Below are 22742 nucleotides of genomic sequence, written 5' to 3'. Positions count from 1 at the left end.
AAAAGACCTGAATTGTGCAAAAGTGTTGTTTATTAAAATCGTGTAAAACTTAACATTAAATATTATAAGCATTTAAATATATTTGGTGTTACAGCTGTGATTATATCACCGTAAAATATTTACTAGCATAATATATAAATATAAAACTTTTATTATGTCTATGAACATTATAAAACTGGTCACATTTATGCTTAATTAATATTATTTCGAAATACATTTTAATCGTAATTTATATTCAGACTAAAATAATTGTAAGAGATTTGCTAGGTTTACAATAAATGTTACATTCTCTATTTGTACACATAAACCCTGATTGACGTTATTGAACAAAGAATTAAATTAACTTTAGATGAAAATTTGAAGAAAATACATATGAATGCTATTGAATTTGATGAATGAATTGAAAAATGCATAGAAATAAAAGTTGCCGAATCGGGAAGTTCTCCTTTTTAGAAATTGCTTTCAAAGATGTTACTGTAGATGTAACTTCAAATCTTACAATAGCCATAGTATTTTTGTATGATGATAGGTATAAATTACTTTGTCTTGTTACAAATATTACATGAATAAAATATTTCGTAGTAAAGCAGGTACCCCTATAGCACCTGGATATTTAACGATATCACAACCTTAAGTTATAATAACAATTCGATACTTAGAGAACGCCAGAAACCTAACGATGTTGAACATATTTTGAGTGGGAGAGTACAAACACTAGAGACTAGAAAATTTCATGAATGTTGGATTGGTTTATATTGGTTACTGTGACTATTCGATAGAATATAGGTACCTACACAAGGAAAAAAAAATAGGAATCGAAAAGATTACACATCAATTTTATAATCATGAAAGTATTTGTTATTTAATTGGAAATTACATGATCATCATATTGTTATCGAGCACGTTGTGAGATAAAGAAGTTATCGTTCAGAAAAATGCAAATCAAGCCGATAAAGTTGTATTTTTTTTTGTTATGTGATAAAATATAAGTCGTAATTAGATTCGCATAAGAACCAAATTCCAATGTATATGAGTCACTGTGCGGGTGGATGGATATCCTTCTATATCATAGGGAATTCTTCCGTATTTGAAGTGAATGATGAATTGTGTCCCGGCTCTCATTTGTTCATTATTAGTAGTAGCACCAGGAAGTCTGACAATCAATCATACCGAGAGATATCTTGTTGCCCATGTTAAATCTGGCTGGACCGGCCTATTCCAACATAATAGTAAAAAGCTAGGCAGTTGATGAGGTGGCGTTGGTACACTGAATTGTTCATATTCATATTGGTCATATAAAATGACATATAAAATGCATATACATATGACTGGTAATTCGTGATCGATACTTGAACACGCGATTGTACTCATAATTGTAAACTTTCCCTAATAAACTTTTTATTATTGTTATAGATAACAGTATAACAGCTGTTTCCGACTTTAAAAACGCCCAAACGTGACAGATTGTTAGTGGCTAGTTAGAGCTGTTATTGTGATTAAACTAATGAGTATAAGAAAGAGAGAGAAAATTGATTTAGGAAGTTGTTTGTTATCATGGGTAGAATCACGTGTTAAAGTATTACTTATTACACTATTAATTACCAGTCATCCTATACAATACCCAAGTTTTGCAGACTTGGGAAAATATTGTCGATTAACACGTATAAAGCCATGTATTCACTGGGAAACAATGTTTCAGATACTCAGTTTCTGAAACATCACGTAGATGTTTACAGCAACAATGTTTCGGAAACTCTGCCGTCCACATCGTCCACAGAAACAAAATTATACCTATGTTTCTGAAACAAAAATATTTGTTTCAGAAACACGTAGATATTGTTTCTGAAACAGTGTTTATAAACAATTGTTTCTCAGTGAATACATGGCTTCAAAATAGCCTATAAAATGTAGCTTTATGACTAAATCTTTAAATAAAGTTTCGTCTGATGCGACGATTTTATAACAGAATTCCAAATAGCTATAAGGCTATAAGCCTAAGTACATACGCAGCACGAATATGGAGCCGCCATTACATAATTATGAATACTGACATAGTATTGGAAGACAATAAACAGGACGGATACATTTCTGAGTATTCATTCATTAGTTATGAGTATTTAAGTACATTTGCATTTACATATTACTATAATCATATTAGGCACATACTCAAAAGCAGTCTTTTGGGAAATAAGCCATATTTTACTTAAATTCTAGGAGTTTCTAAAAATGACATAAATTATATGAGACTGCCCTATTTTCTTGATATTAAGTATTGGCAGTCTTTATAATTCTTTAATTAAGTATGTTACACTAACTATTGACAGCCAGTTTCCTCATCAAAAGTTAAAGCCAAAGTAATGTCTAAAGTTAAAGTAACGGTCAAATTCAATTTTTCTATTAGTTTTGCTGTCACTTTAGCCTTGAAAAAACGATTTTGACCATTACTTTAACTTTAGACATTACTTTAACTTTTGATGAAGAAACTGGCCGTTAGTCATTATAATACTATTAACGGGTAAGACAAAGTATTGCGTACATTCGAAGACACATTTGTATACTTAATAGTAAGAAATAACATTTAAATATAAAAACGACAGGAATAGAACCTGTTAGAAGTTAGCTGCATTAGACATAGTATAAATAATACTTGTATAAAATATAATAGTAGACTTATAAAAATAGAGTATATATTAGAAAACTTATGAGATTCAAACCTCCGTGATAAAAATATGCACGTAACGCTTACAAAGATCAATGTGTTCTCAATCGAATTATCGCGAATTTCCGCTAATTTACTACACGATTGAGATTCCAAAAAATATTAAGTACAATAAAATAATGAACGAAGATCGTTGAATTTGTAACCTAATACGAATACCAATAAAGGTGTTATTACAATGACCGATATTTTGAAATATGGATGTTTATTTGGTCTAGCTGGTTACCGTGACGGTGTCTCTCATTTCCCGGCCTTTGGTCTCAATGGGCAGCGCGAGGCAGGCTCCGGCCGCTAACACTGCTACCAGAGAGTATACGCTTGTAGCTATTACTATGGAATTCTTTAGAAGCACCTGAAATAATATAAAAATACATACTCAATATATAGTAATAACGATACCGAATATTTGTTGGCAATTAAAGATGTCCACATTATAAGAAAAGCTGGCTTCAAGTATCACTAAAAAGTTATGAAATTGAATATACGGTAACCATATTAAAACCAAGGCCTCCTTATCCACTGGGTACTCTGGGCTGATGGGCATGTGTCCATTTAACAGTATCAAAACCAACGCCATTATCCTTTGTGTTTTGTGGGCATGTGTCTAGGGCACCGTGAACAAATGGAGCCATAGTTATTTATTTGCCAGATTCAGCAATTATTTTTCTTTTAGTTGATTCAGAAAAAATATAACATATAATAACAGCTTATCTTATGAGTTTCAAGTGCCCAGACTCCAGACAAAGGATTATTGAGAATATGGGGATAATTTGAACTTATTTATGTTACCTGTGCAACATATGGTGTGATCATAGCTCCGAGCCTAGCGACGGCACTGCAGGCGCCCACCGCCGTCGCTCTTAGCGCTGTTGGGTAAACCTGGAACAGTTGTCAAAAATATGAAATGAGGCAGGATTCTTTTGAATGTAAACTTTAAAATAATCTTCACATCCTTATGTATGTAAATTTTATTAAAATTGGTACAGTGGTTTAGGCCTAAGTGTATTCAAGATATGTGTACGTGTGCTAATTTTGTAATTTTAATATTAATAATTATAGACTCACCTCTGGAGTATAAACGTAAGCAGCTTGGAACAGACCAGCAATGATTCCTCTTGCAAGAAATAGAATGCAGGTCAGGAATGTACGACTGAAAACATATTAATATACGTTATTTCACAGTGAAAGATTACAATACAAAATCCATACAAGGGACAGGTAATCAGATTTTTCTCTGGGAGGCAAAACGCAAACTTTTTACAAGTAAGAAAAAAAACTGAATTATAAACATAAAAAAAAATCAATGCATTAAATATAAGGTCGATTAACTTACTTTCCATTGTATATGAGAACGCAGACACACATTGCGAATATAACAAATTGTGTAGCCATGGTCTTCTTGCGTCCGTACTTCTCGATGATAAATATTGTTGCGAATATACCTGATGACAAAAAAGGCATAACATTATGTATTTGCAATTTTATAATACATATTTAAAAGGACGTAAAGCAGTTGTAATATGTTCTGGAAATATCTTGTCAACATCTTAGTTCAGGCATATCAAAAAAACTTAAGGAATACAGAGTACGATATGAAGGATTCGTGATTGATATTATATGAATCAATGTATCTTTTTTTTCAGTTCGTTCCTTCACTTTAAAACCGCTATATATTTTAGCCAAGGCTGAGTTTGCCTTGTGTTTGTGATTTAGTGACGTTGTAGGGGGTAATCTTAGGCTCTGTGGAACTAATTTTCAAGGTTCTTTTACTATCACATCATAAGCTACATTTAATTCGGGGACAGACATAAGTGCCCATAGGACGCGGGTGAAACCGCCTACCTAAGATTCGATATAACATATAAGTTCTGTTACCAGGGAACTCAGCGAGCGTGGTCCACAGCAGGTCCATGTAGTCGGTGGTCTGCAGCGGGCGGCAGTCGGCGGCGCAGGGCTGCTCCAGGCCGCCGCCCTCCGACTCGAACAGCTCCGTCGTCATCAGCACCAGCCCGTAGTAGCAGAACGCGCACGACATCCTGACAATAATACATATGTATAGTAAATCAATAGTTGCAGCCTTTTTATCAGCGAAGGGTGGGGTTTTGGGCGCTGTCTTATGTATTTTTTTTTTTGACGTTCGAAAAGTGCTGTTTTGCGGTCAATGATTTTTGATTTAATCGTGTCACTGCTGGGCACAGACCATGATAATCATGTGATAGTAAATAATAAATTATACAGTAGGAAATAAATTATAGCTATTAAAAAAAGACCGCCACGCCTGCCCGGTGAGTATGCGTAAAAAGGCTTGGGCCTGGCCTTAGATCAACAGTGGATGTTTTGGGCTGAAACGACGATGACGACGAATATAATGATGACTAAATAGTAAAAAGATTTTCTTAGATTAATCTCGTCTAAAGTATTTATCTGTCCACCAAAATACCATAACAACGAATTAAGAACACGTTACAACTTTTACAGTATAAATTAAATTTTAATTAACCTTGACTTCGCAATCCTGAACCTAAACGCAATAAATCTTAGTCCATATACAAAATATTAGATAAATACGTGAAACACGTAAGTGCGAAAAATCACACTTACCATATAAACCAGAGCAGTAAACTGGTGTTCCTTAGATGTGGAATGAGCAGATGCTTCAGTCTGCCCCGCTGGCCTATCCCCACTGAGTCATCGCAAACCAGACGACCTAATAGCATCGGTCGGCCATTGTCTTGAGCTATCTGGAATGTTACAAGGTAACATTATTACAACAACTCAAATATTATAAACTAGGTTTTTCCAGTGGAAACAACTTCCTGTACCCGGATAATAAATATAGCCTTTATTTACCAACAGTGAAGGAATTTTTCAAATCGATTTAGTAGTTTCGGTACCTTTATTTGGTAAAAGTATATATAAAAAAAATATGTTACTCTTTATTTAGACAAGTTAAAGAAGTTTCTACAAGTCTATAATATTCAAGATTTTAGGGTTATGGTGATATAAGATTTACCTGTTCTAATGTTGCCAAAGCTTTGTCAGGTTCACCACTGGCTACATGATATCTTGCAGACTCAGGAAGCCACTGAAATTGTTACAAATTGGAGATTTATTTTTTTCATCCCACCATCTCGGAAAGAGTATTTTTACCCTTTGATATCTGAGCGCAAAAGTCGTTTTTATCCTCTAGAGCGGCAAAGTGATTTGAATTTAGAACATCGTGTGCAATACTCCATTTGTGACAATCTTGATAAGACTTTTCAAACAAATACATATTCAACAAATAAAATACTGCTTAAAAAAATTATTCAATTAATTAAGTATTTTTTATTATTGTTTTTACATAGATTTTTGACCTCGTTTAATTTTAAACGCGAGTTTTCAAATAAATGAACTTTAATAGGTACTTCTTTTTAATTTGATACTCATATGTGCGCGCCATTTTGTTTTTAAATTTCCTCGATGAGGTGGGATGAAAAGTTACGTGTTGCACTCGAGTGCAAAGATTTTTCACCTTGTGCTCTTTTGATTCCCTCGCTATCGCTCAGGATTCTAATTATTGAAACACTCGCTACGCTCGTGTTTCAATTTTAGAATCCTTCGCTTGCTCGGTCATCAAAATTGAGCCCGCGGTTAAAAAGCAACTTTGCACTCTTGTATAACAAATAACTATAGTACTGTATATATTAATTCTATTTTGAATACAGTTCAGGTTTCAAATAAAAGAACATCACCATTTCACAGTGCCTAAACTGACCTTTTATTAGTTTTCTTGGCTTGTCATAGTGACAGAATATAATACTTTTCAAAGTATAATTTTGTTAATGAGCATTCAAATTAACTCAACCTCATTAGAATTCTGTAATAGTTACCAGGTTTAAAGAAAACCTCTGCTATCTAATCAGAATCCGTTTTCTATACTTACAGGGCATATAAGAGCAAACAACAGCAGTGGTATAGTTGATAATGCCAGGAGCCAGTGCACGCCTAATGTGGGCATCACCACCAGCGCCAGAGCTACTTCCAAACAAGCTCCTAGCGCCCAGAAACACTGAAATTATATAATTTACAATATAATATTTAATATCTACCTTATGGATTTACATTACACCACTACATACAGCTAGGCTTGAAGATTTGTTAACTTTTAGGTAACATTGAGATTTTGTTGTTTTTTAATAAAACAACACAAGAGTTAGATAGGCAAAGACTACATTTTATGTGTCTTTTATATGCTAGCATATTAGTATAATGCCGAAGTAATTATTCAGGTAATCTGTGGTAATACTCACATCGAGAAGTACAACACACTTTGCTCTCTGTTTTGTTGGCAAAAATTCTGCATACAATGTGACACTGAAAATAAAATCTTATTTTACTTTCAATTATATTATACTGAATGGCGAGTGGTTATTAAAATAATAAGGCTACTTACGATTGTGGTACACATCCAATAGCAAAGCCCACTAGTCCTCTTAGGAATAACAACCAGAGGAAGTTTGGAGCTATTGAGCTCAGCAGGCCATAGTAGAACAGTAATACACCACACATACTTAGTGCCTGTAAACAAATAAATATAATTTAAACTGCTTGTTTAGTATCACCTATTTAACTACAAAAGAAAAGTATATAAGTTCTAAAACGTATATTCTATAGTGCAAGGTCTGCTTATTTTGGGACTTCGTAAAGCAAATATGTGAGGAAATATATAAATAAAATAAAGCCTATAGAAAGAGTGTTGGTTTCTAACAGTGAAATCATTTGTTAAATCTGTTCAGTAGTTTCGGAGCCATCAGGACAATCCAGCAAACAAAAAAATGATTCCTCTTTATTGTTATCCTAAACATAAAGTAGATTATATTGAAATAGTTTTCACACATGGTTGGTTAGCGTCCTGTTAATTTATTTACTAGCTGTGTTATGGGTGTTTAGCACAACTGACATGCTGCATACATTATATTATAATATTATTTCTGTGTATGTTTATAGATTGTGTGTAGATTTTAATAACTTTGTGCTTACAGTTTTCCTTCCATACCGGTCACTGATGTTCCCCCAGAAAGTGGAGCTCAACATCATTCCCATGAACACTATTGTAGTAGTCAGTGCCTGCTGGTATCTGTAATGTGGGGAATTTATCTCTTTTACTTTTGTAATACAACATAGCCTAATTAGAATCTTATAGGAAACAAAAAAACAGAGATTACCCTTTTTAAATTATGAATGCATTTTTCATATTCTTTTTCTAAAATACATTTGATTGATTGCTTTAATTGTTTAATAACAGTGACGTGAAGTTATTTCATTACAACATTTTAGAAAGGTATGTCATGGCTAAGTCTGAAATGCATTTAAGTGGCATTGCATTACTCACTTGCTGATATTCCATTCACAATGCAAAGCTGGTGACAAGATGCTCAATATAGTCATCTCCATAGAGTCCGCCATCCAGCATAGTCCGGTGAAAAGTGACAGTTTGACTTGAAACCAGCCAAACCCGAGAGCATTTACTGCTTGAGTCACAGTGAAAGTGTCTGAAATATTCAGCATTTGTTAACCACATTACAGAGGTAATTAATGTCTAATATGCATTATGAGATCTGTTGATTAAAATCTTTTTTGTATGACAGGTGATTGACGGCAGATTTCTAAACAGTAAACATGCATACTGAAATATTTAGAGATCTGTATCTGAGCTTGTCATATCTTCATTTGGAATACGAGAAACATGTTTTTGTTAAGGACAAAGTAAAAGGTAATTGGCAAATTAATTCAATTTAGATTTTCTGTAAAGGAAATGAAAGTAGCTATACCGTCAGGGACTACGGACACCGATGCCATTTCAATCTCTTGTGGTGGTGGCATCGGCGGCCCCGGAGACCGTGGCCGTATGTGGCTGTCATCCAGATCCTGGTATCCTTTAGACCGACCCATCACGATAAATTTATTAACTTGTATACACTTCTGACGTGGATATCACTGCGAATACCGAGTAACGGGAGTATTAGCGGTTTCTACATTGAAACTTTTTACTGCTGAGATTCTACCGCACTAAAATAATCCAGAGCAACTGGAAAGTTGCACTTAATACCTAAAGTTATTACTTTCACATACATTCAATGAGTAAACTAATAAAAAAGTAAACAAAACTATTTTATTGGATTTGTTTTGATTTCATCTTTAGAGTTTTTTGAACGAATGAATGAATGAAATTGACGTCATTTCACTGACATACAACATTGGTGTTGCCACTTGTAAAATTTACCGTTATTATTAGCCGTAAAAACTATTTTTTTTTAAAGTACAGTTCCAAAAAACGGGTGGGCGAAGCGTTGGCGCTTCGAACTTGGGGTTTGCCGCAGCGCCGAACCGACACCCTGAAGCGACAGCGGCAGTGCTAGCGCTACCCCTATCGCTATACAGGGTTGCCCATCCATAGGCGTCCAAAAGAAAAATTTAGAAGCTCTAGGCTATGGGGTATCCGAATCACCCCCATGTATGTTCAGCGATTTTTTGTACTTTAGTAGCTAGATTTTTTTTTTCATTATTATTAATTTTCATTTCAACATTGTTTTTTTTCTATTTTACCTCTTTTTCCTAACGTTTACAGATCAACATCAACATCAATCATCATGATAGTAGCTAACACCTGAAAAAAAGCAGTTTGGCTAAACATTTTAGGACTTACGTAAAATTTTATCTGAAGTTCAAAATTAGAAACCTGCTTAGAAACCTCTGGCACCCCTTATTAAATTTTTTTTAAGCCCTTAACATTTTTGGCTACTGAACTCCAACAGTAATTTTGAACTTCAGAAAAAATTTATATTCCCATAAATGCGATATAAGTATGTGATGATAAATGCTTTGCTCGTAGAAGGGCTACAGCATTACCGAAGCTAAAAAAATACACCCACATTATGTATTGCTCCCCAACTTGCTTGTCTAGCGCGGAGAGTATGGGCAAATGCACATTACATGCAATTTAAATTTTTAATTTAAGACGTTTTTCTGTAAAAAAATTGCATTTCATTCAGAATAAGAAACACACACACAGTTTGAGGATTTTCGTGGAAGGCTAATTTCTTTTTCCGTTTCAAAATTATAGAATCTTTTGAGGAATCGGATTACCAGAGGGTTTAGCTAGAGAGCTAAAATAGAAAATAATTAATCAGAATCTAAAGTTTTTTAAATCTTACCCCTGATCCATGAGACAGATTTGATTGAGGGTTTTTTGCGTTGGTAAGGGTGCGGCTACACGGTGCCACTGCACGGTGCAACCTGCGCATGTTAAATCACATTACCATGTTACATGCATTTTCTAAAAAACATGGTCCACTGACTTGCAATATATAACACTTTTACGTCTCGCGTATGGCCGTTTTTTTGTAACTTTTTGAAATTAAGAATCATCTTTGAAAAGCAAAAAATATTCCGCATTCGGAAAAGGAATTTCCATTTTCCGTCTGGTATTTTCGCTTATGTTTCTCTCCTGTGGAATGAATTCGGCATAATTTTTCAGTAAAACTTGGTTGTATATGAAAGCACTACAATGAAGCTGCTACGACTGCTACGCCGTAGTAGGTAGTCGCTTATATTATGGCTACAATCTGTGGCTACAACCATGAATGGGACTTATTGCTGCAACTGTGAAGGCAAACTCCACTAAATTACTGCAGCTAAATTTAAGTTTGCCAATTAACAGTTTTCCGTTATATTCGCGTACCGCGGAATTTTCCAGACACGGATAATGGACAGCCTATTCGGTAAGTGGGATAAGAAATTTTTTTGCAAAAGTAACAAACATCAATATGCAGCCATCGACACTTTCATGTTAATAGTAAAAAAAAACAACTTATTTAATTCAAATATAACAATTGATGCATCTTTGCAAATTCAGTACCTAACCAGTTTATGCATTAAATAATACATATTCTGTGATGTGATGTCATTGTGATGTGATACTCATCCTGTATTTTTATTTTTAATAACAATATGAGCCGAACCGATCCCAACATGGTTTGGGAAAAAGGCTCGGAGGATGATGAGCTGGTACTCCTGGCTTAGTAACAGTCGGTTGATAAATACTTGCCGCGGTTGGCCGGTGGTGGTTATGCCGAGTCCCTTTATGTACCTATCGAATGTTCCTCCTGTGTCGTTACGTTTAGTCACAAGCCAGAATACCACAAAATATGTCGCTGAGAAAACGGGAGATGCTTTTCACTTCGAAAATAGCTGTGTGTGTTTCCACTTGGAACACATTGTTTAATATTAATTGGATATTTTAGTCATTTTTAAACCTCCAAAGAAGCCTGTAAAATTACAATCCTCCTGAATTAAAAAATATATAGTGAGAAAATGTAATGGTGTTTTATGGTTCCCAACAAGCAAATTATGAACGCCTGTTTCGTGTTTCATTACGACGGAAATTACAAAAGATGCCAAAGATTATTTGGTTTTAATTAGACAATCCTTATCTTAACCTTCTCTCGAAGGCTTCATAAAACATTCAGGTTATTATAATAGAAACAAAACTACTATGATGATAAAATATGTATGTCTGATGAAAAACAGATAAGTGGAACAATTTATTTGATTAGCTTTTAGGCTTATTGCACGAAGCGCAAATTTTACATTCTTAATTATGGTAACGGACCTTCAACCTCTTTTCTGTGAAGAATGAGAAGCCCTCAGCCTGACTCACGTTCGTCGGTTATTCAATTTAGTCGAGAAATTCCGCAGTATGAAAATAAAGGACGCTGGTGGGCGTTCTGGGAAAAGGTCAAAGGTAAAACGCGTGGGTTTTGCTGGGTATTAGCCTATTTTATTTCATTTTCTTTATTTATCTTAGAAAAGAAATATATAATGATTCTGCTGTACAATACCGAGTATTTGTTGAGTTTTGCTATTTTTATTTGTACATTATGAATCCTTATAACAGTATTCTAAAATAATATGAACGCATGGAACGTGGAATAGATACTTGATCGGGCCGAACTAACAGTTTCTAGAAGTTTCTTCGAGATTATCCTGTTTAGGGTATCAGCTTTCACCCTTTTCTGAAACAATGTTGAACTTTCCATCTTCTGACATGTTAAGTGCTTCCAAAGTATTGAATTATCTATTCTTGTATATTTAAGCTTCATATTGTATCTATCTACACGAGTAGGTTTTCCAGCCTTGTACAAGGCAATGTCTATTTTTCAACTTTCCTTTTTCAGAATCATAACTGAAGACGCCCAAATAAGCAAATGCGTGATCATTCATTGGCAAACCCATATATTTTGGAATATAGGCAGTTCATTAAGGGCAGTCATCTGGCTTTTACATTAAAATTGTAGTATGTCGTTGACTTCCGAATCCTGAATCTATTCCTAGAACCTAGGGTGTGTAATGAGGTATGTTTATCACTCATAAGTATTTCCGTATTATTTTAAACCTAAAGTAGGATTCTGTATCCTAATGTACCAGAAATGTACTTAATCATGTATGTGCTGATAAGTTCCTCTCAAACTGATCAGGAAGAAAACGTCTTATATAAGTATTGTAGTCGCTATCTTAACAAGACTAAACTAGCTGTGAAAGACCTATTTGGGAAGACTACTTGGTAAAAAATCGTCAGTTCTCTATTTAGGTTGTTATGTCGAATGGTTCAGGTATGCGAGGTTGAATCAAAATGTTTTTCTTCGATGATGACAGTGTTCTAACAGGCTGAATACCCCGTCTCTTACAAGCTTTGTAGTTAATTTATTAGACCCTCGCTGAGTGAAGTGTCTTTATACTTACGACCAGATCAGGGTGATGAGATTTACGCCTTTATTTTATTATTCTTTTAGGGAGCGGAAGGAGAGTAAATTACGGGAGTTATCAGGAAGTAAGGAACGTATTATTAAAATAAAATGCAGTAAAAGATGCTCGTACAATTTACGTAATGATTTTAATTATGTTTTCTCGTTTATATTGATACAATTTCATAGCTCGCTAAAGTCTGGATTCATATCCATAGTTTCATTTTCAGTTACAAGTAGGCAATAATTAAAAAAATACCTATCTATTAAAATACAGTAATGCCTATACAAAATACAAATACACAGATAGCAATTTATGTATCTACAGATAGACAATATTCTGAGCAATACTTTGCAAAACGGTATCTAAACACCTGCTTGGACAAGTTAGTATACAAAATTAAGTTTATCTACATCATAAATGTTTAGGCTTCAACGACTATTTTACGAGTTTGCAGACTGTAAAAGTAATTACTGAGATTAAACCGAAATGTGTACAGAACCCTAACTGTATTTTACAATTTAATTTTAATGTTTAACATCAACTAGTAATACTTTACAGGCCGTATTATATAACATTATTCTAAGTTAAAGGATCGTGTAGTTTCAACATAGGAAAGTAATTTGACTTTACTTTTAAACAGATATGTACTTTTGAAAGATACAATTACTTATCAAATCTTATAAATGGTGATTCTTAATTAGGACAATTTAGGAATGTTAGAAAATGTGTGTACAAAAATGATTGTTTTACGAACAAAAGCAAATGTTTTGTTTTAAAATAGCAAATAGAAAAGGGGTAACAAAGATTTTTTTTTGTATTTTTTTTTCGGTCTCATAGACCAAATGCCATATTAAATAACTTCGGATAAGAAGCAGTAAAGCTAAAATATCACGTAATCCTCTGCTTTCCGAGAGAATCTTAACCCTAACAGATAAATAGATATATTCGTATATTAAGTATGTGTACGTTTTTGCTTTGCAAAAAGTTTGTTTCGTGGTATTGTCTGCATAGACCGTTAGTAAGTTTAACTTAAAATAATGAGTTAGCACCCGAGAGAAAATACAATGTTTTCCAGATAGGCCAAATTATGCAATAACATGATGAAAAGAAATAGGTAATATTATGTATTTTTTCGTGATTACCTAATTTTCTAAAAATAATAGTAAATAAGATTTTGAAGAATTCGTTTTACAAAATTTCTTTGACATTATCGTTCGCAATCGAAAAAGCAGTAAGATACCCCTGCATTTTTATACAAAATAAAAAATAGATTTCAAATGTTTCTTATCGTTAAGTGTTTTGATGTATTGACTTCTATCTAAATAATTACAAGTCTTAGACGATCAGTACCTACCCATATTTACAAATTGCACTCATTGTGCGACATAGCTGCCAATTGAAGGAGCAACTTTTATTATAATTATATCATGCATTTTTCAGTCAACGACTCATTTGTTCTAATGGAGATTATAGTCACATTTTGTACCATCATTTACACCCGTACTCACGCTTAACGTAACTACCACTAGTTCTTTACCGGAAGAAGTGTTCATAGAGATAGAAAAGGATCTTCTAAACTTTTTTTTGTAATATAATCGTCATTGACACAAATTTACTTATTATTCGAAGTGGACGACAAAACTTTATGAAATGGATACATTATACGCGTGACAAATGTTAATATATTTTTTTGTTGTTTTGTTTGCCCGTAACGCGAACCCATGATGTCGCCGCTGCGTAACTATTTAGTCTACTTATTACTCAGTCTCATATTTGTTGGCGATAATTCTGAAGTGTTTGTTTAAGTGGCGATGCGGTGTTTTAGGCCTCGAAGTTCCCCAACTAGATCCGAGTCGTCTGCGATGAAACGTTTTTCGATTCTTCGTCCTTTTGCTGGATCCTGTTGACAAAGAAACATTATCTTAATTGTGGTGTCAATTCATTAATTAATTGAAAGAATATTGAGTCGCTAATAGCGACGTGCGAGGTGTTTCAGCACTAGTAGTGTTCCCCCCGGCGCCGATTGACCCGGCCTCGGGCCCACTGTGTCACCCGCCAGGCCGCCACCCCCGGCCCGGCCACGCTATTTTTAGACTTCGGAGCTTCCACAGTCTTAGTGCGTTTCCAAACAATGAAACATTTATATTTATCGACTTGGGTTAGGGTTTTTATGAAGTCTACTAAAGTTTTTTTCTTTTTTTATGGAATCATACAATTTTAGTTGCTTAGAAAAAAGTACATTGTTACGGCAATTTAGTTGACTTACTTGTAATTTTTTGTTTGCTGACTTGTCCGCGAAGTACTGAACAATAGTATCGTAGAAGGCGTTGCTCCTTTTGTTCTGACTGTTCTGGTGTCCGTGGCTGAACGGGTTGTTGGCAGGCCGGGGCATCACGACTTCCTTGTCTCCAGCTTTCGACGATACGGTGGTAATCTCAGGGGCAGCTGTAGTGACGCTTCTCTTGTTTCCGTTCCAGTTGATGAAGCCGTCGTCTGAAGCGTAGTCATCATCGTCAATCCTGGGCACAGTTTTGGGCACATGGTACAGAGGTTTTCCTGCTAAAGCCTTCAGTTCTCGAACATCTTCATCCTCGGCGTCATGCTCCTCGTAATCAACAGGCGGGAAGGCTGCGCGGGCATTCTCGCGCCGCCTCTGTGCGTCTTGAGCCATTTGTGTAAGAATCAAATTGTCGAGGAAGGCTGCACTGACGTCATCAACGTCGTTGGATTGCCAGCGGGGCGTGGTGTCACTCTCGAACCAAGTTTCTTGTCCGATAGGTAGCGCTGCTAGTCTTTCTTCTTGTCTCTTTGGTGCTTCATTTGCAATGAAGTGACCATAGGGGTCGTAAAAATAGGGGTATGGGACCTGAGCGTGCATGTCAGGCACACTGATCGCTGGTGCATCGTAAAAGTATTGCACTTTGGGAGCATAGTAATATTCATCATCGGGGTACTCCCTAGAGGTTTGCGGGTACATTGGCCATCCCTGCATAGGGTAAGCCTTTGCTTGAGCTACTAAGTAGCCAAGTAAGACTGAGAGTAGCCTAAAACAAAATTTGCACTGTTAATTTCATGAAACTTGTTTGATATAAGATACATTTAAATCAAAGGTTATTTAATTTTCAAGATAATTTTTCAGACATAAGAAAAAATTCTGGAGGAAAACACTAGTACATTTCAAAAATATTTGTTGTGATATTGCTTAATTTAATTCGTTATTTAGAAAAATAAAATAAATAATGAAGCTTACCTTAAGCTCGACAGCCGCATGTTGCACATAATTCACAGTGAGATGTTAGTCAAGGCGCGATCTGAACACGACTACAAGTAGGAGGGGAGGGCCCGCCGGCTTTATAAGCAGGTCGCCCACGCGCGCCGCCCACACGTTCTCAATGAAACAGCGTCCCCCGAGCACCCCCTGTGCACCCCACCCTACACCCCCATTTGCCCCCAACTCAACGGCAGCCTGGCGACCCAACACCTCCCATCTAGCCTCAACCCGCGGCATTCTGCTATCGATCGCGCCCACAGATTATTCATCTTGCTATGACACTGTTTTTACTCCCAGCGAACCTTTGACGACGATTGACAAGCGGTTACTCTATAATATTTTAATGCATTTTTTTAGGAAACTCGATTAAAGCTTCCACATGAGACATTGATGAGATTGAGCAAATGTGGCAGAGGGGTGGCATGCCTTCTGTTCTGGGAGGCGCGACAATTACCTATAGATAGATATTGGACGCATTATATTTGTAGATGTGTAGACATAGTATACTGAAACTCTGGTTTAAATTTAGCTCTGTAAGGGTCTGTATGTGTATGAAACGGAAACACGCATAAAACACTAGCCTAATTTTACAACTGAAAGCTCTGAAACAGAATTCTTCGCTGATTTCTAGGAATTCGGATAATCAAAGTTTGTGCTCTACATAACATAGTTTTCAGTTTTCTCCTCATTTAAGATTGAAACATTTAATGATGTCGAAAGTTTTGTACAAAGCTTCGGAAAGTTATTAATTTTTGTGTTCGGAAAATTATTTGGATAAAATATCTTGTTTCATTTATTGCTATTCTCGTACGCATTGAAAGCTTCATTCATTTTCTTTTCAGGCTGGTGGCATTCATGCGTATGACGCAAGCCAGACAATTAAGTGGAAGAGCTTCAGTAATAGCCGTGCTCGAGTGTAAGTGTTCTCCAGTGGAGAACTCGTGTGGGACGTAATGACCGTACTGCGTCATGAGGAAGGAGCTTCGCGACGACACGAGCGCCGACTACTTTGTCTGCGGCTGGCCAACTCTAACTACGTATATAAGTACGTGTGTAAGTACAATATATAACTATTGTTTTGGTCGCCGCTTTGTTGATAGGTGATTTTAAAAGCCGTTGTAAAGAAATACTTATTGGATTCATACATCATACGCAAATATATTTATTTATGTTTATGTATTTTTCTTTCTGACAACATGGCTGTAAATTGGCTGAATTGTGATTTTACTCATTAAAAACCATACTTATATACAAGATAACTTCCCTCGGAACAGAGGAAATACATAGTAGTTCATCATCTCACGAGCCTTTTCCCAACTATGTTGGAGTCAGCTTCCAGTCTGGTCGGATGAAGCTGTGTAGGTACCAGTGTTTTACAAGGAGCGCCTGCCTATCTGACCTCCTCAAGCCCCTAACCCCTTGGTAAGATTGGTGTCAGACTTACTGGCTTCTTAGTAACTGAATATAATAATTGGTAGATAGCTATACAGCCAAACTAATGGGCAACATGGTTCTATATGCAACGTAGACTGAATGTGGGCGTCCAACATTTGTTAACGAAAGTTTTTCTAGAAATATATAATTGAATATTTAGAATGGAAATATAGAATCAAATAGAATTAATCTGTTTTTTATTGTATGCTATGGAATCATCGTCAATTTGATTTGGCATTAAAGGCCAAAGTTGAAAATGTATTTGCTCAAAGCTATATGTGTAAAAACTGCCTCGAATAAAGGTTTTAGGTTGAGTACATTGTCATGATAAAAATGTCAATTCGGAAAAAATATTATGGTACGGTTATTTTACGCATTTTCCATTGATTTCCTGTAGAAGAAATCAGAATGTGACTTTAGAGCATGATATAATTATATCTAGAAAGTGGTAAAATTCGTTTTATTGAATGAAATAATGACTCGTTCAAGGCGATTTATCTGTCAATTGACTTCGTAGAATTTCAGATTTCCGATCGTACGATTACCTACCTAAAGCGCTTAAGCGGAAAAACATGATACCTATCATTTAATCGCTTCAGACTTCAGTGGAAATTCATAAGATAAAGTACTGAATATTTAAGGGCAAAAGAAACACCGCGTGGGTGTAGTTAACGTTCCTCGACCTACGCCTTCGTTATAAAAGATTTTTACTTCGAAAGAAATCAAACATTTTGTTTAATTGTTAATGTAAAGACGTTTTAGGACAATGGCGGGACTTTTATTGTTAATTTGTGTAAGCTCTAGACACTAAGATGGGTACCTAAGAAGTTTATAAGATTTATAGGTTAATAGATTGAACTACTAAACAAACAAACAGTCATAATTCCCAAGCCCAACACAACTTGTCAATGGTGCTGTTTTATTACAACAATCATGACAGTAGCACAAAGACTGCAGTGATTATCTCGCTGTGATTTTTATGGTAGACGCGCATCATAAATATATTCAGACATAATTGGACTTTTCGTGGTCCCCAAGGCATTTTTTGTAAATATGCAAAAACAATAGTGTCCGCCGATCAGCGAGAAAATGTAATGTGTTTTGTTTTCATACTTTATGATAACTCTAACATTAGAAGTATACAATTTGAACATTTTATTAATGAAATGTATCTCATAGCGATATTCGTCAATAAATTCACCCAACATAGTAACTTTATAAGCTAGCTCTTTTAAATAAGAGTATATTCAATCATGTTTTTACGACTTGCGTGCAAATAGGATTATGTATTTTCACTCAAATTATCTCTGCAAATTGGTCCCATAAAATCAAACTACCGTCTTTTTCAGATCTATAACTTCTAAAAATACTACTATATAAATAGTAGCTTGAACTTTATAGCCACATGATGTTTTCCCACGTAAATAACCGAGGTTAACCCATATTAGTTATTTTTGGTGACACGTCGAAAGTTCAAAGGTTTGACGCTCTATTTTGAACCTGTTTAAGCTAGTGAGCTAAGAATCTAGGTCATATTCGAAAATATGAGGAACTGCAAAGATAGAAAATAGATTATTATAGCATCGAAAGCTTTTCTTACTTATTTAAATTGAAAAGCGCAAAAAGAGCTCGGGAGATTTAAAATAACATTTGTCACGTAAAAATTTTGTTACTGCAATGATTTCAATGCTTAGGTATTGACGTAGGTACCAATCATTATATGGATACCTAGGTACTATTTGGTTTCGTAACCATTATAGATCGCAGAAAGTTCTCGCGGGCGGCACTCCTAGCCTCCATGGGGTAGGTCGGGAGAGGGGGAAGTATCGGGTGAAATTCGGTGCATTCGAAGTGCATCGTCAGGTTTGGGAGCGGAAGTCGTCACAAACAAGAGGTCGACGCCCGCCTGGCGCCTTGCAGTCGTGGTACAGTCGATATACTGCGAAAATACCTTCAGCGTACCTTAACTTATGGGAAGCCTGTCAAACTCCCGGGTCTCGCAATACCGCCCTGGCAGTGAAAAACCTTACGAAACTTTCAAACTTCACATAAAATGTAGCTTTTCAGGCTACTTCATTTGTAAACGAATAAGTTTTCAGAACAACGAGTTTTTATGCGAGTTTCGGTCACGTTACCTGTATTGCAAATAAACGTGGGTGGAAACAGTATTCGGCAATCGACGATTGGAAAATTTTAATCACAAGTTTGATTTCTGATACCTTTCACATATTTGCTTAAGTTGTTTTTACATTTACTTAGAGTATTTTACTGATATCTGTTCAATGATCTGTTGCACGGAAACACTTCTGAAAAAGATACAGTGGATATTAATATCAGGTAGAATTATTAAGAAATCGGATCTGTAGCCGTGGCATGAAAGCTGAAAGTCGTGTTAGTTAAACTACTTACTACTCAAAAATGGCTGAACGGTTTACGCTAAAGCAAGGTAGCTTAGACCCAGGTGAAAGGACATACATAGGTTTTGTCATCATCCGGATACGGTAAGCAGTTATCTCGCGGGTGAAACCGCGCTCGGAAGCTACTATTTATATGAAAGATGATTTGTTTTGTATTGTTAGTGGCAGATAAGGGACGTATTACGTCAGCATTGTCAGTATTACCGGCCATCACTTCGAGGGTTTGTACGTCACTCAAATATTAATAATGTTTTCGTTATCTCGACCCGGCTTACAGGTTTGTTCAGTACTTACGTATGTTATAACTAATGAGCTGTCGTATATTTTCTTGTTTAGGAAAATATTTCTTTATTAAAAATATACAATCTATTTTTAATAAGATTTATTTATTACATATTTATTATTACATCCTTTTTCACTACCTACCTTTTAGTAGTAATTAATGTACACTTAACTATTTAAAGGGTAAAATATTGTGAGTAAGCCAAAACGTCGATTCATGCAATGAGGTCACCTGTAGCAACCAATAATAATGCATATGACTTCAGGAATTATAAGATACGTCAGCACAGCAAGGTCTCGTTCCACTAAACTACAATGATAAATGCAGGTTATTACTACTAAGTTTGATTGTTCGTTGGATGTTGAGCAGTAATACTATCATTTTTTTACAAAACGCAATGAATTGGAAAAAATAAAACAATAGATTTTCGGACCACTTAAATTAATATTGATAATGTTTCATGTCATAGATCATGCACCGGTTCATTTATGGGTTATCGTTTTCATCAGATTGTGATATGGGTCTACGATAAGCGAAAACAAGTATTTTGATGACTGTTACTCATTCTGGTTTAAAGCCATTTTTGCCCAAAATAAATATAGATATTAATTAAAGAGAAGGTGAATGTTGTGACGTATAAGGAAGTTCAGGAGCTGGCGCTAGATAGGCGTAAATGGAAGGAGCTGCACCGACAAGAGCTGGGCTCTTTAATTGAAGAAGAAGAAGAAATATAGATATTAGACCAACAGCAATGGTTTCATAAAATATATTTCACTTTATATAAGCATTTAATTGGAGGTAGGTACTTGTACATGTTAAAGTCATACGAATGAGTGTGTCTAGTGGTGGAAAACTATTAAGTACCAGGTATAGTACGCAAGTCGCTAAAGCAATGAATCATTCGAGGCCAATGGAAAACTTCAGTGGAAAAACAACCACTACTGGCTGTGCGGATCATTGAGTGGAAACGTTCTTAGTTTACCTTTCGGTAACTTCGATTTTTTATACAGGCATCTTCTGGGCGAATTGAATGAAAGAGAGGAAGAAAAACTTGGAGTCGAAATGCTCCTACTTAATTGAGAAAAAGCTTGTAGATTGAACTTGAAGATTTTTCGAAAACTTATGTTTTAACTATGCTATTTTTAATATTAGCTTGAGGTTCATATACATCTCTGTAGTTAATGCAGAAGTTTTGGTTTATTTCACACTAGCTTCTGCCAGCGGATTCACTCGCATCCCGTGGGAACCTCTGCACGAACCCGGATAAAAAGTCCTCTTAAATAGGCTATCTTCCTCGATAAATGGGCTATCTAATACCGAAAGAATTGTTCAAATCGGACCAGTAGTTCCTGAGATTAGCGCGTTCAAACAAACAAACAAACAAACTCTTCAGCTTTATAATATTAGTATAGATTAAAAATAATGCAGAAAAACACTTTCTACAATTTATTGTTCATTAAAATAAAATCAAAAGTGGAGATACTTGAGGTTCTGAAGGTGAGCGTGAAAAGTTTTAACATTTTACGGAAAACAATGTGAACTCTATACTTAATTGGACTTAAATGTTCGCTGCTAAAACAGTTAGCAACAAACGGCATTATTTATTTCAAATGTCAAGGAACTAATTATTATGCTTTAAGTTATATTATTATACATTTAATAGGAGCTATGGCCAAAAATCATTATTACACGAAAATGTGATTAGAAGGTGTAAGTAATATTATGCAATAACAAAACCGTTCAGAAAATAGCTGAACGATTCTTGATGTAATTTTGCAAAAATCAAAACACCATTCTTTTTAAATCAATTGTAACTATGTATTACCTGTTAAAGCAATCAATTTTAATAGTGAGAAAAATAATCGTTTGCGTTATATCGTTTCATAACAATTTAAAATAACTCAAAGAAAATCTTCACAAACATATTCGCGTTCCAACACTTATATTAAAGTGGTTAGTGACCTGGAACTGGGTAGGGTTCCAGGTGTCCTATGGGTCAGCAAACTGTGTCAGGTCGGCAAACTGGGTCGTAGCCTCACGGGTCCAGCTTGAGCTCAAGCCTGCTTCACAACTCCTATACTTGGTATGCGTTAGATATGCAATCCGATAACTGTGTTACAGATTTCTTGGAAGAAAAAGGTTATGTAATAACTTGAGAACAGTAATAAATGTGTATGGATTATATGTTTACCTACCTGTATTGTTACTCATTGTTTTAAAATTTTAATTTATAACTATTTTTGTCCCCAATAAATAAAATAAAGGTTTTTGGAAGCCAATTCAACCGATTTTAAAATATAGCCCGCAAGTATACGTACTCGTTATTTTAAAGTAAATTAATAAATTCCTACTGAAATTAATTTAAATCAAAAGAAAAACGAAAATTGAATGTATAAGCAGCATAGAGTAAATTGCCACATGGTGAGTGAAAATGGCTTTAATTGGTTCAATTATGACAACACTGATCGCTAAACTAACCCCCGGAATCAGTCTGTAAAGGTTGCCAAGAGCAATGTACAATTAAATAATTCATAAAAATGTCTTACATTTTTAAGGGTAAGCCTTTTCGTAAGACAGAATAATATAATTATATAAAATGTAAGCTGTAAATGTGAAGGGTTGTATATGTATGTTGGAATTGGTCCTCTTTCACGCAAAAACTTGTGCATGGATCTGTATGAAACTTGGCTGTTTATCCGGTGTGAGAAGTAGTTACCTCGTGAAGCAGGTGATATCGTTGGCAGAAGCTAGTCTTTTAATATTTTGAAGGATGGTCTACCTAACTTAATTATGTTTTGTGACTTCCGCCCACTGTTTCTTATTTATTAT

General features: G+C 35.2%; 2 protein-coding genes across 2 annotated transcripts; both read right to left on the bottom strand.

Moving 5' to 3' along the window:
* Window positions 1-3: 3 nt before the first annotated feature.
* LOC110371671 (synaptic vesicle 2-related protein) lies at window positions 4-8934 on the bottom strand. Its single transcript, XM_064037647.1, has 13 exons — window positions 8533-8934; window positions 8094-8253; window positions 7742-7838; window positions 7155-7279; window positions 7012-7075; window positions 6645-6770; window positions 5733-5804; window positions 5321-5460; window positions 4595-4755; window positions 4053-4161; window positions 3785-3869; window positions 3509-3598; window positions 4-3071 (listed from the first exon to the last, which is right to left on the bottom strand). The coding sequence occupies exons 1-13, from the start codon at window positions 8651-8653 to the stop codon at window positions 2934-2936; spliced, it is 1488 nt and encodes a 495-aa protein (XP_063893717.1). The 5' UTR covers window positions 8654-8934; the 3' UTR covers window positions 4-2933.
* Window positions 8935-12626: 3692 nt separating this feature from the next.
* On the bottom strand, window positions 12627-15891 carry LOC110371674 (uncharacterized). The gene is made up of 3 exons (XM_021328026.3): window positions 15759-15891; window positions 14775-15552; window positions 12627-14408 (listed from the first exon to the last, which is right to left on the bottom strand). The coding sequence occupies exons 1-3, from the start codon at window positions 15785-15787 to the stop codon at window positions 14310-14312; spliced, it is 906 nt and encodes a 301-aa protein (XP_021183701.3). The 5' UTR covers window positions 15788-15891; the 3' UTR covers window positions 12627-14309.
* Between the last annotated feature and the right edge of the window lie 6851 nt (window positions 15892-22742).

This window comes from Helicoverpa armigera, chromosome 13 (assembly GCF_030705265.1).
Source record: "Helicoverpa armigera isolate CAAS_96S chromosome 13, ASM3070526v1, whole genome shotgun sequence".
In the NCBI taxonomy this organism is placed as follows: domain Eukaryota; kingdom Metazoa; phylum Arthropoda; class Insecta; order Lepidoptera; family Noctuidae; genus Helicoverpa; species Helicoverpa armigera.
Note: the sequence above shows the minus strand (reverse complement) of the source record. Positions and strands in the feature narration are given on the sequence as shown.

Bases quoted from the DNA above. Each gene is read 5' to 3' on its own strand.
- LOC110371671 (XM_064037647.1), bottom strand. From the start codon at position 8,653: ATGGGTCGGTCTAAAGGATACCAGGATCTGGATGACAGCCACATACGG. The intron at 7,076-7,154 runs GTAAGTAGCCTT...TTTTATTTTCAG, and splicing joins ATTGGATGTGTACCACAATC to TGTCACATTGTATGCAGAAT. The intron at 4,162-4,594 runs GTAACAGAACTT...TTTTGTCATCAG, and splicing joins CACGCTCGCTGAGTTCCCTG to GTATATTCGCAACAATATTT.
- LOC110371674 (XM_021328026.3), bottom strand. From the start codon at position 15,787: ATGTGCAACATGCGGCTGTCGAGCTTAAG. The intron at 15,553-15,758 runs GTAAGCTTCATT...ATTTTGTTTTAG, and splicing joins ATGCGGCTGTCGAGCTTAAG to GCTACTCTCAGTCTTACTTG. The intron at 14,409-14,774 runs GTAAGTCAACTA...CTTTGTCAACAG, and splicing joins CAGCAAACAAAAAATTACAA to GATCCAGCAAAAGGACGAAG.